The sequence below is a fragment of the Callorhinchus milii genome, unplaced genomic scaffold, assembly GCF_018977255.1.
Source record: "Callorhinchus milii isolate IMCB2004 unplaced genomic scaffold, IMCB_Cmil_1.0 Scaffold3, whole genome shotgun sequence".
Lineage (NCBI taxonomy): Eukaryota > Metazoa > Chordata > Chondrichthyes > Chimaeriformes > Callorhinchidae > Callorhinchus > Callorhinchus milii.
The window spans coordinates 68,473,672-68,488,722 of record NW_024704744.1 but is presented as its reverse complement, the minus strand read 5'-3'; the positions used below and the strand labels follow the sequence as shown (position 1 = coordinate 68,488,722).

The 15,051-nt window shown below is 38.1% G+C and overlaps 1 protein-coding gene across 2 annotated transcripts in view; it reads right to left on the bottom strand.

Moving 5' to 3' along the window:
• The window catches only part of tab2 (TGF-beta activated kinase 1 (MAP3K7) binding protein 2), a 35,104-nt gene that overhangs the window by 907 nt on the left and 19,146 nt on the right, over positions 1-15,051 (bottom strand). For both annotated transcript variants that reach the window (XM_042333430.1, XM_042333431.1), the window contains exons 4-7: positions 12,214-13,750; positions 1,833-1,993; positions 1,248-1,341; positions 628-708 (exon numbers count right to left, since the gene is read on the bottom strand). In XM_042333430.1, the coding sequence (XP_042189364.1) occupies positions 628-708; positions 1,248-1,341; positions 1,833-1,993; positions 12,214-13,750 (1,873 nt within the window). The remainder of the gene's footprint in view (positions 1-627; positions 709-1,247; positions 1,342-1,832; positions 1,994-12,213; positions 13,751-15,051) is intronic.

Here is a 15,051-nt window from a genome sequence, read left to right as displayed (position 1 = left end):
GGCCTGAGCATGGGGAAGGGTGAGGGAAGGCAGAGAGGTGGGAGGGAGACCAAAGGCACGATTGAAGAGAAGGGTCTTGAGACCGGCCTTGAAGGAGGCAAGGGAGGAAGCGAGGCGTAGGGACTGTGGGATGGCAGCCAATTTCGCACAGCAGGGTCTCACAAAGTCATGGATTGAGTGACCAAATCATTACTATTATTATTTTAATGGACAGAAAAGGCATTTGGGAGCATGGTTTACCTCTCACCTGCTTAGCCATTTCCCTTTTGAATAATTCTATCGATCCAGCATCAATAAGTAAATTCTAAATCCTAACAATTCGCTGAATGAAGAAATTCTTCCTAACCTCTCTCCTAATTTTTCCTATAACTAGAATCATGTACAGAAAAATTCTGGCACAGCGATTTGTAATGGAGACATGACCTCTATGAATTGTAAATAGACACCAAAGATTTACAGTGTGATGTCAAACCATGTATGTCAGGAAGAACTAGCACTCTTTATCACAGTCTTCCAATGAAGGGGTTTGTCAAACTGTAAAGAAAATGTCTCTTACTCAAGATGGGGAATCCAGATCAAGGACAAACATTAAATTTAAGAGCAAAGCTGATGAAATGTATACTCTACCTTTGGGTTTAGGTGGCACAGGACCTCGAAATCCTATATTGTCATAAAAGTTGTGGATAGCACTGGGGTTAAAGTGTGGTCCTGCAATGAGTAAATGTCACAGGTTTGGTAATACAATAATGTTGACTTTATTCTCTATCCTGCGCATATGCGTTTACCTGCTGTAAGGCACTACACTTAACAGTAACTGTTTTTGCTTGCTGAAGAATATTCCTGACAAGGGTTGTCTTATGGCAAAATTGTGACATTTAATGTTAGTTACATTCAAGAACTATTTTCATAAGTTAAAATTACTCAGTGTGTTTAAGGACATTTCAGAAATAAATTTGTCAAACTAGAATGCTCTTGCTTAATGCCTATATTGCATTAATACACTCAATATAACTATACACAACAAATTGCATTTATATAGCGCACTTCATGTGGGTTAGTGTAAATTATACACTACTTAATCTCTTCTTACCATCTAATTGTAGGAAGGAGTGAATTTTGATGCTTTGCATGAATCAGAAAATAAAACTGTTATACTGTTGTCAAACTCTGCAAAAACTCTACTTGTATCATTTTTAAAACATGGATTACTGACTCTATTGCATCAGTTTATTTGAAGTCAAACATACCTTTTGCTTGAAACAAGTCGATCTCTTTGGTTATACAGTCTATATTGATCTGTAGTTGTCGATTATTGCTTCGTAACTGCTGCATTTCCTCTAGCTGAAAGACCAAGGTTTAGGTTACTATCTTTTTTAATAATTATCAGAGGAAACAAATGATTATTTTTAACACATGTAAACATTTTCCAGGAGACTATGTTGACAGATTATCCATATTTTTGTCAAAAAATAACAAATGAAGCCGTGATTCAAGTGCCCCCAATTTGACCATAATATCTTAAAGAGAATTAGATACATATATGAAGCACAACCGCACCAAAGAAAGAGCAGAAAATTGGGATCAAGTGTATGAACCTCCAGTGAAGCACAGATATAACCTTAATAGGACTTTTTCAATGCTGTAATTTGAAGGGCCCAATATGATTTTATGAAAAACAATCTGCTCAATGTATCATTTTATTATTGGGGGTTCGGATTTATTCTTTAATTCCAGTGAAAATGTTATCGGATAGTAAAATGCTCAGTAATTCACGTTGGTTTAGTGGAAGGGAAGTAAACAACAGTTTGCCACAAAGTACTGTTGAATCCTACCGATGGGATCTGGGAAGCAGAGCTTGATCGTTTCATACGTCTTTGGGTTAGGTCACTTTCCATTTCATTAACCTCAGTTTTCAGTTTATCCAGCTTTTTCTTCTCCAGCTCAAGCTCTCGATGCAATCGATTCATTCTGGCTTTCTGATGTACCAATAAAGCTGCAATGTACATAATATCAAATCAATGGATATCCTACTGTATAAAAACCAACACAATTTTATGCATGAGTAAAAACAGTGATAACATACTAAACATTCTCTTTTAACAAGGGTTTGTCCCATTGATGATTTTTGAAAAAAACTCACATTTCTTATTTATGAGTAGGTTTATATCATTGCATGCACACCTTGTGAATTTGAAATAAACTTACTTTGAAAGAAAAATTAAGCTGATAAAACAGGTTAAAGTGATTAAAATAATCACATAAAATGTAATATTTATTGAAGTGCTAAAATCACATTTTACAGTGACAATTGAATCAGACATTTGAAAGTTCGAAACTAAACTTTAGTCTCAATTACAAAGCTGCAAAAAGGATGCTGGCAGAAAGAAATTTGTGATATTGTCAAAAAAAGCAGTTGAAATCCAATCAGAACAGAATACAAGGGTAGGTCAAAACTAACAGTAAATGTGCATTTGTTGATTTTAACATTTATTCAATTCACTTTCAATCTATTTTCTGATAACAAAAATATCTAAACTAGAACGCTCAGTAATTTTATCATCCATTTACTACAAAGTGAAAATTGTACTTTATGACGTAAGAGAACTTCTACCATTATAGCAGTCACTTTTCTTTGCAAAATGCCTTTCTTTGCTGCTTGCTTGATGTGGTCCAATTTGCTCTGCTTAAGCTTAGAAACCTTTATAAACACTGGTTAGGCCTCAGCTAGATTACTGTGTTCAGTTCTGGGCACCACACTCTAGGAAAGAAGTCAAGACATTGGAGAGAGTGCAAAGGAGATTTATCAGGATGGTACCAGGAATGAGGGACTTCAGTTATCAGGAGAGACTAGAGAAGCTGGGATTATTCTTCTTGGAGCAGAGAAAGTTAAGAGGAGACTAATAGAAGTTTTCAAAATTATGAGGGGATTCGATAGGGTGAACAAGGAGAAACTATTTCCACTGGTGGGTGGGTCAGTAACCTGAGGACACTGATTTAAAACAGTTATTAAAAGAAACAGAGGGGAGGTGAAGAGAAACTTTCATTACACAGCGAGTTGTTCGGATCTGGAATGCACTGCCTGAAAGGGTGGTGGAGGCGGATTCGATAACAACTTTTAAGAGAAAAGCAGATAATTATTTGGGGGGAGAGAGTGGGAAAGTAGGATTGAATTGGACAGCTCTTTTCAAAGAGCCGGCACAGACACGATGGGCCGAATGGCCTCCTTCTATGCTGTATAATTCTATGATTCTAAAGTCGATTCTCTATGAAGGGTCATAACCAAAACAATAACTTGGTTCACGGATTACAGTGGTACTGCTCAAGGCAAATTTTAAAAATGACCAATTGCCTATTCCACAGAAAGCTGGTGAGTTATTAGTGTGTTTTTGGACTTCTGGGCTTGTCCAAATGTTTGGAGTGTTGAAGTGCTAATTCAGCTGGGTTGCTATATGAGACATCCAATGGTCTAAGTTTATTTGCTGCAGGTGCTCCATTTAGCAGGGCTTCCACTTTACCATCACTGAACTTTTGAACTATTTCCCTGAATTGCACTTCAATTGAGAGGAATCTCAGTCTCTAATGCATGTATGACTTCACATTACCGATTGCATACTGCTGACAATTTCTTGTACAAGATCTGTACTTAGTATCTGGTGGAGCAGTTTTATTTTTAATCAAATACAATAATTAAAGAAAAACATACAAATTAAAATGAATGTGCAAATAATTTGATGTTTTAACTTTTTACTGGGTAGCTATTTTCACTGTGACCTTTGTCACCTGCGAATCTCCAGCAACAACACAAATAGGAAACGGAGTCCAACCCAAATGGTGTCGGGTTTATATAGGAATTGGAGACGCTTCTGAGGTCTGCGTCAGGAATGCCTTGAATGATCTCCATGTAGAGCTCTATTACTTCTGTGAGATTGAGTTTCCAAGTTTAATTTGCTTGGGCCTGGACCAAAAATTACTGCCCCAAGATCTACTGTACTGCTTGTAGAATTCTAAGCTTTGCTCAAGTGGATTGAAGCTCATGCATCATGAATTGGTTGAAACCTGGTTCAATGGAAACCATGAACTTTGCAAATTCTCTCCCCCCACCAACCAAAAAAAAAAAATTGTAGTCTTTCTGCAAATTCCCTTTCAGAGCTGCTTACAATAAACCTATTCTATTTAAACTCTCTTGTCGTAGATTCCATTGCTGAATTGTTGTCTCAAAGAGATCTGTTGGTTATTGTGGTTTGATATTTTCTCCATGGGAAACTATTGCCATAAATGTCCATGAGCTCACAAAACTCAGAAATGTGAAGTCCTGTATTCTCCAATCTTCTCATCCAGAACCTGACCAGGAGAATTTTGTATTTCTGGTTGATACTCCAACTGACTTGTTCCTCTACATGTCTGATGATTGCAACCTAAAAAGGTGAATGTGAATTCTCAAATGGTTGTGATACCTTTTCAGGGGAATTATGACTACCAATAGATCCATGGATCCTATATTAATAAATTGTATGAGTAAAGACACTTGGCAGTAACTGTTCAGTTTGGGCAAAACTGTGAATTTGCAGCTTACACAAAATTCTCAGTGAAGTATTAGGATACAATGATCGAAGATAGGAGAAAGCTGAAGGATCACTGAGGTGACGGAAGAGATCCGTGAGGTACTGGACTACAGGTTTGCTGCAATCCACGAGGCAACAATCCTATGATGCAATAATAGAAGATGTGCTTTGTGTGGTTGTGGTGCATTATGATTCATTTCTCAATAACATTTCCAGATAGTACAGTTCCATCTGTGGCAAGAAAAATATTAGTTAGGAATGTCACATCACTATAACAAGCATAAATAATTTGTTTATTTACAAAGTTACTGATGTATAAATTCTGTATTTTCTTTTGTTAATGTATAAGAGATCCAGCTCATGGTTCTACAAAAAGAAACATTTTACCCAATTCAGTTGTGGAAGTTTCCAATGCAAACTTCTCGTTTCCATCCAATTTCCTGGGCTGAACATCTGGCTGCTCTTTTTTTTCAACTTCTTAAGCTTTTTGTTCTTGGGGAACTCATCTGATTGTTCCACTGGCAAGTAAGCAGAGCGAAGTATTTTCTTTGGTGGTCTTTGTATCATTATTAAATGTCTGGCATAGGGTGCCACTCCCTTTCCTGTACAAAGACATATTTAACCGAACGACCTCTTCTGGTGCCCTTATTTTCAGAGGAATTGGTGGAGCTAAGCCAGTGTCAAAAAGAGGTTTCCCCTTGAACTCCAGATCTTGCTCAGTGAATTTGGATTTTGTTTACGTCTGGTCAGCACTTTAGAATTAACAGCATTGGCATTGCATCTTGATATATTGGCATTATGATCGCAACTCTGGTTCATTTTCAACTTGGCTGTGATTAGCAGAATTAATTGCTGCAGGCAGATGCTTCTGAATACCGGAAGTCAATGACCCAGCAGTAACTGAATGTGTTTGGTACCGTTTACTGCCCAAAGAGCCTTTATTCCTACAATTTTTTAATATATCATGTTGTTCACAGAATTTCCATTATTAAAGACATAAGAAAAATATCACTATTTTTAGCAATCAGCTTAGGACCAAACATATACCTGGTACATTTGGTCAGATCATCAAATCCTTTGATCGTTCACTGCAGGTATTTTTATACCAAGCGATAAAGAATAAAATTTAAGCAGTAGTGTGATTTTGACTTGATCCTACCAACAGGTTATAACAATCACAAGCCTTTCGTTGGATACAGTGCCTTTCATGTCGGGAGGATATCTGAAACTGCTTCATGAGTTATACTGTGAAATATAATGACTATTTTGTCAGTGACTTGTATGTCAAATATCTTATGCAAGATTGATTCAGAATATATTGTATCCAACAAAGTGATAATCTAACAACAACAACAGATTATGCAGACACATTACAAGGATAATTGATTATGTAGAACTTGTATTTAGGTCTAAGTTTTAGAAGAAATTCTAAAGACTTTTTTTNAAGTACTCAACCGATGAATGGTAATTTGGTTTAGTTTATTGATTTATTGTTCCTTTTTGGAATTGTAAATATTTCCACCATGTGTTGGTTAAATGATGATATCTTTTACCCATTACGGAAAAAAAACATTGAGTCTAAACAGGAGAATCATTGGTACTATCTTAGCTGTTGGTTAAATTTGCTTGAGACATGGAAAAAAACATGAAATTGAAAAACCAATTAACACTCTCCCAGAAATGATAGTCTGTCTCCAGAGGAGGAGGCGATGACAGTTCGTGGAAGAGGGAAGATTGTGTGCAATTGGGACTTTGGTCTCAGAAAAAAGTTAATGCACGTAGAACGGAATCATCAGCAAAACAGTGCATAAGGAAAGGATGATTGAGTAGGAAGGAAGTAGTGGAGAGAGAATGAATGTCTGAATGAGTTGATATGGGGAGGGCGAAGAGGGAAACAGGTTAAGAAACAAACCATAAACTACAACATAAAAAAGGGCAGAAATGAGATAGCTGTGAACATAATTTGGATAAAAGAGCATAAGACGTAACTTTAGAATTTCACAACAACTGACCCCATGAAAGGTTTTGGAGAAGAGTTACCCAAGTGTTTTAAGTTTAGAGTTAGAAGTGTAGGGATGGCAAAACGATCAAGAGTAGAACTCCTATTCTGAAAATGTAAGTGTTAATGATTAGGCCAGAACTTTGTTGGAAACTTCCATAATTTTGTAGTAAACATTAATCCTGTATTTATTTGATAATATATATTTTATAAATGGAATCTTGTTGTTGTTGTTGTTGTTGTTGATATAGCACCTTATCACATTATCAAGATGTCTCAAAGTGCTTCATAGGATGTACTGTAAAGTGGATTGACTGTTTTGTGGGCGTAAAGTGGCAGGCAGTTTTTGCACAGCAAAGTCCCACAGACAGCCATGGAGTGAGTGACCAATTTTATTTGGGGATTTGTTGCACAGGACACCAGGGAAACTTCCTTCTCTTTTCGAATAGTGCCTTGGGATCCTTAACATCCACCTGAACAGGCAGAAAGGACCTTGGTTTAATGTCTCATCTGAAGGATGACACCTCTGACAATGCAACACCTCCCCAGCACTGCACTGGAGTGTCAACTTAGGCTATGTGATTCCAAGTCCAGACGTGGGGCTTGAACCCACAAATTTCTGACTCGGAGCCGAGAGTGGTTTCAACTGAGCCAGGCTTGTGAGTTCTTTCAGTAAGCTTGTTCAAGAAGATGAGAGCAAAGTGTTGGTAGTTTGAAAGATAAGGAAGATGACGCAAGCAAGTTTCTAAGGAGATAGAAAGATTGTAGGAGAGGCTGAAGAGATGACGGACAGGGAAACTTTCAGGTACATCTCTTGATAATAGCAGAGATGCAATTGGAGCCAGAGGCCTTATTTGAGTTTTAGGTGGAAGGCAGACAGACAAACATGTGGGCAGAAATTTCAGACAGTATTGACCAGAGTGGAGAGTACCTTTGGTAATGTTGTTTGCCAAAGGAGTTTCTCCATAATTGATCATTACATGTAATATTGACCGGAATTTCATTCAAATAGTGAGGTAAAGGTTAACAAAAACAGAGAGCGCTGGGAAAACTCAGCAGGTCAGGCAGCATCTATGGAGAAAGGAAAGAGAGTCAACGTTTTGGGTCCACAACCCTTCGAAGGTAAAAGTTAATATTAGTTATGGGGATAGATGGAACAGAAATTCTATGCAAAGGTCACTGAGATTGAATTTGAGGAAAAAAAGCCCCAAAATCAGGTTTATCTTTTAAGGAAGCCAGCAACTGGAGCATCAGGATGGAGGAGTGGTGGAAAGGTTTTCACAGAGCTTTAGCATGGGATCAGAAGGAATAACTGTTGGAGGCAGAAGATTGAACAACTCTTCTTTTATAATGATATATTATTACAGCTCCAATAATGGAACCTAGAAGTGATGAGCAAAGATAAAATTGTCTTAAAATACTTTAGCTGGATAATGGCATCCCTTTTCTAAGGCTTCCTCTTGGAATACCACAGAACATTGTTTTTCATTATCTTTCAGACTTTCACAGCATTTACTACATCGACTCTAGACTTTTTATTTCGTATCTATTTTTTCTATGACACTTATTGGAAAGACAATGTGTTAAGCATATCCTTACCCAAATAAAAAGAAAATGCCAAAGATGTGCAGCATCTGGTTCTGAGAAAAGGGTCACAAGCAAAATGGTTTTCCCCTTTCAGATACTGACTGACATTGACCTGCTGTGCTGTTTTTATTGTTAATTTGGATTTCCGGCATTTTTTAAAAATATCTTAGTAGACACTCTATCAAAACATATAGATTTCTAAGAAAAATACTTTAAGGAGAGTAAATTTGTAAGGATTACCGATAATATCAGTCTGTCTCGCCTAACAGAATTATCAAGGGATACTCAGAGCTGTGTGACATTAAAGGAGCAATAAGTACAATATGCATCTGTGCAAATATCCATTTCCCGTAAAGCCACACACTGAAAACATTTGCATCAAAACAGTTGGGATTTGATCTCCAATAAATGTCTTTATCAAACTCACCAGGGAAGTGCTAATGTGTGTTTACCAATTATGTTTATATTTTGAAGGCTAACTTGACATATCTGAGCAGCATTTGGAAGATCACCAATCTGAATTGTTAAGATGCAAATTCAAAAAGCCATTAAAATTGATCAGCCCCCAGCCCTCTTATGACTACTGGAAAGTTGTAGTTTGTCCCTTCGGAATATTGTTATATTGCTGATCAAGTTTTGTGGTATTAGCTTTTTGAAAGAAATAAAGTGGCATCTATAGAATTTATTAAACTAAATTGCCTTACTAATTCCCCGAGAGCACAAAGGTAATAATAATTCTTTCAATTGATGTAGCATCTTTCATATTGGGAGGACATCTCAAAGTGTTTCAAGTGATTTCTTGTAAAATCCAGTGGTCAGTGAGTGTATTGTAGACAAACATAATCCCAGGATTATTCTTTTCAATATTGCCATAGCAGTCTTTTCACAAAAATTCTACAGGTTATGCATCAATATCCATTTTTGTAAGTACAATAATAGACATTTGCATGCCTTCTGTTTTCACCAATTTTCTATCCTCCTTAATAGATGCAGTGCTCTTGGGTAATCTGGTAAGACTTCTCTTTTGACAAAATTGTTCGGAGAGAGTTCAGGTTAAAGATCTTTCACGAGTTGAGTCTTTTTAGGGTCATAGAGATCACTGAAACAGAATCCACTCGTATCCAGATTTCTAACATGAGTTCTGTAGATTGAAATCTCTTCTAATATCATCATTGCTGGAGGATACCACATTACATGTCAAAAACTGAGGGCCTTGGAGGCAGCAACTATTGAAATGAAGGCAATACATTTTTCACCAGTCAACATTCTGATCTAAATCCATGATTCTTGAAATTCACTGGTCTTTTGATATTCCTTAGATCTCTGAGATCAACATTAAAAAGAATTCTGGACAGTGAAAAGCATTTCCAGAATACACATCCTGAGCCAGAGTTCAAAGAACAGAAAACTGTTTGGTTTGGATACACAAGCACGGTGATGGGTTTCTGCATGCGTCAGACACCCAGCTAACCAAAAGAAAAACAATTAAGAAGAGTGATAAGTTGTTATTTCCATTTTATCTAAATTCCAATGAATTCAGTCAGTGCAGTTAACAATCTTTGGTTGAGCAGGACAGTATGCACTGTGAGCTTCCACAGCTACCATCAGACTTTATCATCATTGAATACTGTAGTAAGAGTAAAAAAAAGTTTGTCAGTCTCATTGCAAAATAAAGTACAACACGATCACCGATCTACCTATTCGATATGCAAAGAACTATCACAACCGTTGAATTAAAATATAAATTGACCTTGGGATTCAAATTTGAATTATCTAGTTGGGAATCCAAAGATCAGTTACAGGATCTATGGAACAGGCTCTCTAGGGAGATGGTTGAAGCAGGAAGTGTTGATTCCTTCTAATACAGATTAGATGGTTTTCTTTTAGGAAATAACATTATGAGATGTTGCACATAGGTAGTTCGGGACATATGGGCATGCGACCGCCAGGAAGGTGGAAGGTGAACTAGATGGACTTTGTCTTCTTTTCATCTAGCATTTCTTATGTTCTAGGATCAATATATTCAATTTTATGTAAAGACCATCACAATTTAAATGCCTAGATTATTACATCAAATTAAATATAGCCTTAATAGTGTATTTGGAAGGAATTCAATCTCTCCACACAAACAGGATACTGACAAATTATGGGATGGGGTGGGGAAGAGAGACAGAAAAATACTCCAAAGATGCTGCAACTTAAAAGAAATTCATGCCATAGTACCTTCATCTCGGTAGGCCAAACTTCCCCAAATCTGAATGATTAAACACCATTTTAAATTACACCTTGTAATTATTTACCAAACAGTTTGACAAGACCAAAATACTACATTTCAGAGGTGCACAAATAGCATCAGATTAAGAGGAGGTTTGGTAGCATCAGATTAAGAGAGCTTTTTGGATTGAAAGCAACTACTTTCAGGGAATGAAATAAGCAAAACCCACAATGTGTAATGTAACATTATTCCCTGGTGTGATGCAGATCAATTTCAACACAGTGAGGATGACCATGTAGGATGACTTATTTGAAATGAAAAGGAACAAGAGGGTACTAGCTCAGAGGGCAAACAGCCAAGAACAGGATCAACAAAAATAGAGAAAGACAAGAAAAGTTGAAAGAGAGAGCTTGATGGCTAGAGGTAAAATAGACATATTATGTACACTGTTGTTGTGGAGAGATTAGGATTGCTTCCTTCCATTGCTCACAGATTAAGGTATCAATCAAAAATCGTAAGGCAAGCAAATGAAAGTGATTATAACCTGATTGACCATCAGTAGTGCAGTGCCTGAGTCACTCACTTGCTGTCAAAACCTGACCAACTGCTAAAACTTGACATAACTAATGCCGGATAATGATGTTATGTGAACTCCAGAGCGCACAACTGCTTCTCTCTGGCCAAACATGACATTTAGAACACTGTTTGAGTATGCCCCCTTTTTGCTGAGGTTGGAGCAACCTTCCACTTTTAAAGCTGGTGTGGCTAAATCACTGGACGGATCAGTGACATTCAACGAAAATTTTTGAAATTGAGAGCTGGCAGCAAATGAGACAAGCGAACTGTGCTGTCGGGTAAACAGGTAAATAAGAGTAAAATGTGAAACTTTCCACAAAGAAAGCAAATGGTGAAAAGAGACTTTACTTCCAAGTGTGGCAACTATTACTAACAAAAGAAAAATTAATGAAGTAATGTTCTGTAGAAGGCCTTACATACAAAGTGGGGGAAGATCAGCAGAAGATGCAAGTGCCACAGTACAACTTTCTTCAATTGATAGCATATCATTTGTAGGAGGTTTATTTTCCTTGCTTCCTGGTTGGCAGCAATATTCTATTTGTATGTGGAAGGTGAAATCATTTTCTTTTAACAAATCAGGCACTAATTGAGCAACTTCAATAATAAATTTAGAACTTCAACCAGACATCAAGTTAAACAAAAATTGCATCGCATGTAGCAGAATGACCTTTCCAAATTCTGCTACACTGCCTATACAGGAACATTTACAGACAACAGTTTGGCAACACTTAACCTGAAATACAGAGCAATGAAAAGATCTTGAACGCAATAGCAGTGCTGTAGTAAATCCGGTATACAACATTCATAAAATTGTGCAAGCTTCAGTGATTTTTATAGAAACACCTTGCCTCAATAATCTGTTCTGAAAATTGATTTCAGTGATATGCCGAACATTTTGTAAACAGGGCTCCAAGAAGCTTGGTTTCCCAATATATAGTTAGTGTAAAGTATCTAACATTTCTGAACGACCATACTCTTTTCTGAAGAAAGCTACAGGTGAGCACTGCATCAAACTGTTTAGTTAAATATGCCTATGGTTGAATTCATTGCTATTTGAAAAGATACATCCTAAAATGAGGGGAAAAAACGGATATTAATCATTTACATGCAACAATCTGGCTATTTTATATGAGCTCTGCAACAACACAGTCCATTAAATTGGATTTATGGCTTCAGTTTAGATCTGAACTGGTCTCCTTACCTGGAATGGACACAGAATACAGTGGAGAGAAATGTTACAGCTTGGACTTATAATGGTTTGAACTATTCTGTACCTTCTGTGTAAGCAGCATCATCCGATCCCGTGCTAAGTTTTCGTGTCTCGTTGATCCGATTGTCGTGTACTGAAGCAGGATCGAGCTGCAAATGTTGGATGGGTTCAGGCTCCTTGTAATGATCGGGGACATTTAACAGATTTGAAGGTTCAAATGTTGGAGATGCAACACCAGGGGAAATAGCGGGGGGCTTGTTTGGTGAAACTGTGATTTTAAAAGTGTACTTAGTATTAGGTTGTGTGACCACCACCCGAGGGGATGTGGTGGCATTGCTATTGCTGGTTGCGCGAGTCTTAGGTGGGTGATGATGGATGTAGGCTGGGCCCAAGCTAACTTGTCCAGTCCCACTTCTGGAGGAAGATATTGACCCTGGGTTTGCTGATATGTACACAGTGGGCTGAGTTCGCAAAACCTGGTCATCACAAGCAGTTGGATTTGTTGAAATATAGACTTTTGGCTGGTTACGTGTAATCGACTCCTCATTAGATGGAGGACTGGCAGAAATATAGAGTTTGGGCTGACTCCTATTTACAGGTGGGTTGCTGGTAGAAGGTAAAGGTGCTGTGCGAGAACTTGTGGAACGCAGCATAGTTGGATTATTCCGCTGAGGCGATTCAAGTTTGATTTCAATTTGGTTTTTTCGGGGCCCTGTTGAGATATTCTGAATATTGTAAGGGTTATAAGGAGAAAGTTGTGCATTACTAGAAGACTGATATGGGGGTAGTTGAGAATTAGTCGGTGAGCTGATAGGCATGTAGACATGAGACGTCTGATGGCCTTGCTGGCTAGGATGTGGAGGCAGCTGGGATGAGGTATATGCTGAACTGTACTGTGAAGTAGCAGGGGGCCAGAAACCTTGTACCTGCTGTCCCAGTTGCTGATGTGAGTACGGAGATGTCTGAAAAGCTGGTTGCTGTTGATTGTGACCATACTGAGGAGTGTGTTGCCCAGATGCCCAGCCTGGCTGTTGTGATACATGGCGACTTGCACTGCTTTGTGCTGTCACGTAAGGTCTAATGTAGACAGAGTTACCTTGAGGTACAGGTGGAGATAAACCACGTATGAGCAAAGACGTAGGTGTGTTACGACCAGTCTGAATATTAGGTGCTAGAGTGAAGGTAATAGGGTTGAACCTGGGCACTTGTTGGCCTGTGCTTGATGTTCCTTTGGAGTCCAATTGCTGCTGCGGCAAAGAAGGGCTACGATTCATGTCCATCATTCCAAACATATTAAAAGCCGCAGCCACCTGACCTGGTGTCGCCTGTGGCTCCTGTGTAGGTTCAAAGTTAGTTAAGCCAGTCTGATGAGGGTCATCACTGATATTAGGAACCAAAGTCCTGCTTCCGTTCAGTTGATTTTCTTCCCTCCACTGTTGATGCACGTTTTGGGACTGAACATCAAGGTTGAGTTGAGTCATATGATTGCGAAGTCCAGAAAGGCTTGATTCATCAGAAATGTTCAGGTTTCCATCTCCATAAAGATATTTAGTGCTCTCCTGAGACAGGAACTCACAGCAAGCGTCAAGGTTGTTATGGTTCTAATAAAAAGCAACAATTCTGCATTAATAAAAATAATCATTGCATTTGATATAGAGCCCTATCACGTCTTCAAGACATCCCAAAGTGCTTCACAGAATATGTTGTAAAGTGAATTGGCTGTATACTTTGTGGGCGAAATGTGGCAGCCAATTGTGCACAGCAGTGTCCCACAAACAGTCATGGATTGAACAACCAAATTCTTATTTTTTTTTAAACGGGATTATTACACTTGGAAAACCAATCCGCCAATCAAATAATAACCAGATTCTTACTTACCACTAGGTAAACAGAGGCACATGGAGTAAGGAAACTTGTCTAACATTTCGCCCTGCCCGGAAATCGAACCAAGGGCCTCTCGCTTACGAGGCGGGTGCACTAACCAATACGCTATGATAGATTTTTGATAGGTCAGGATATTAAGGGATATGGAGAGAAAGCAGGAAATTGGAATCGAAAGGAATAGTTGAGGTACAGATCAGCCGTAATCTAATTAAATGGCGGAACAGGCTCGAAGGGCTGAATGGCCTACTCTTGTTCCTATGTTCCCTATGCTACAGGACTCCACAAGAACCTGGAACAAATCAACTTAATTTTCAGTGCTGAATTTCCGACAAATAAAGTAGATTGTGGATTATCTTTCTTTCTCCTCCACCCCTTTTCTCCACTGCCCTAACATATATGAGGGAACTCTGTACCTCATCCTGGCAGCACTCTAAGCCTCTGGTCAGAAGGTTGTGGGTTCAAAACTCACATTAAGAATTTGAACTCAAATAGTTAAAATTTTTAGATGCAGTCCTGGGGTTTCACTGCATTGATGGAGGTGCTATCCTCTGCTTGAGACATTAAACTGAGGTCCCATCTGCCTGCCGCATTCGCCTGCAATATACACAGTCTATACTTTATGGTGAATCCTGTGAGGTATTTTGAGACATCCTCCCAACATGAAATATAAAGGTTTTTTTTAAATTTAGATGATACATATTTAGCTGTAAATTTGTATCATTATATAAGCAAGTATAGTAAATCACCAGTGGAAATTATTATTGTGTCAGAATGGCAATGCCTCTTAAACAGGTTTTCCTGAGGCTAAAAAATCTGTGAAAATTCCTGTGACTTTTTTTTGGGTATGTATGACATATCGCTTAAACCTGGAGATGACTCTGTGGGGATTACCAATTAGGATTTCCTCAAACTACTATAAATAGGGAATCATAGCAGAACTATTCCACACAAAATACATCATAAAATACACGGAAATCATATGGGTCAGACCACTCCAAAATTAGAAGGCAAAGCTACT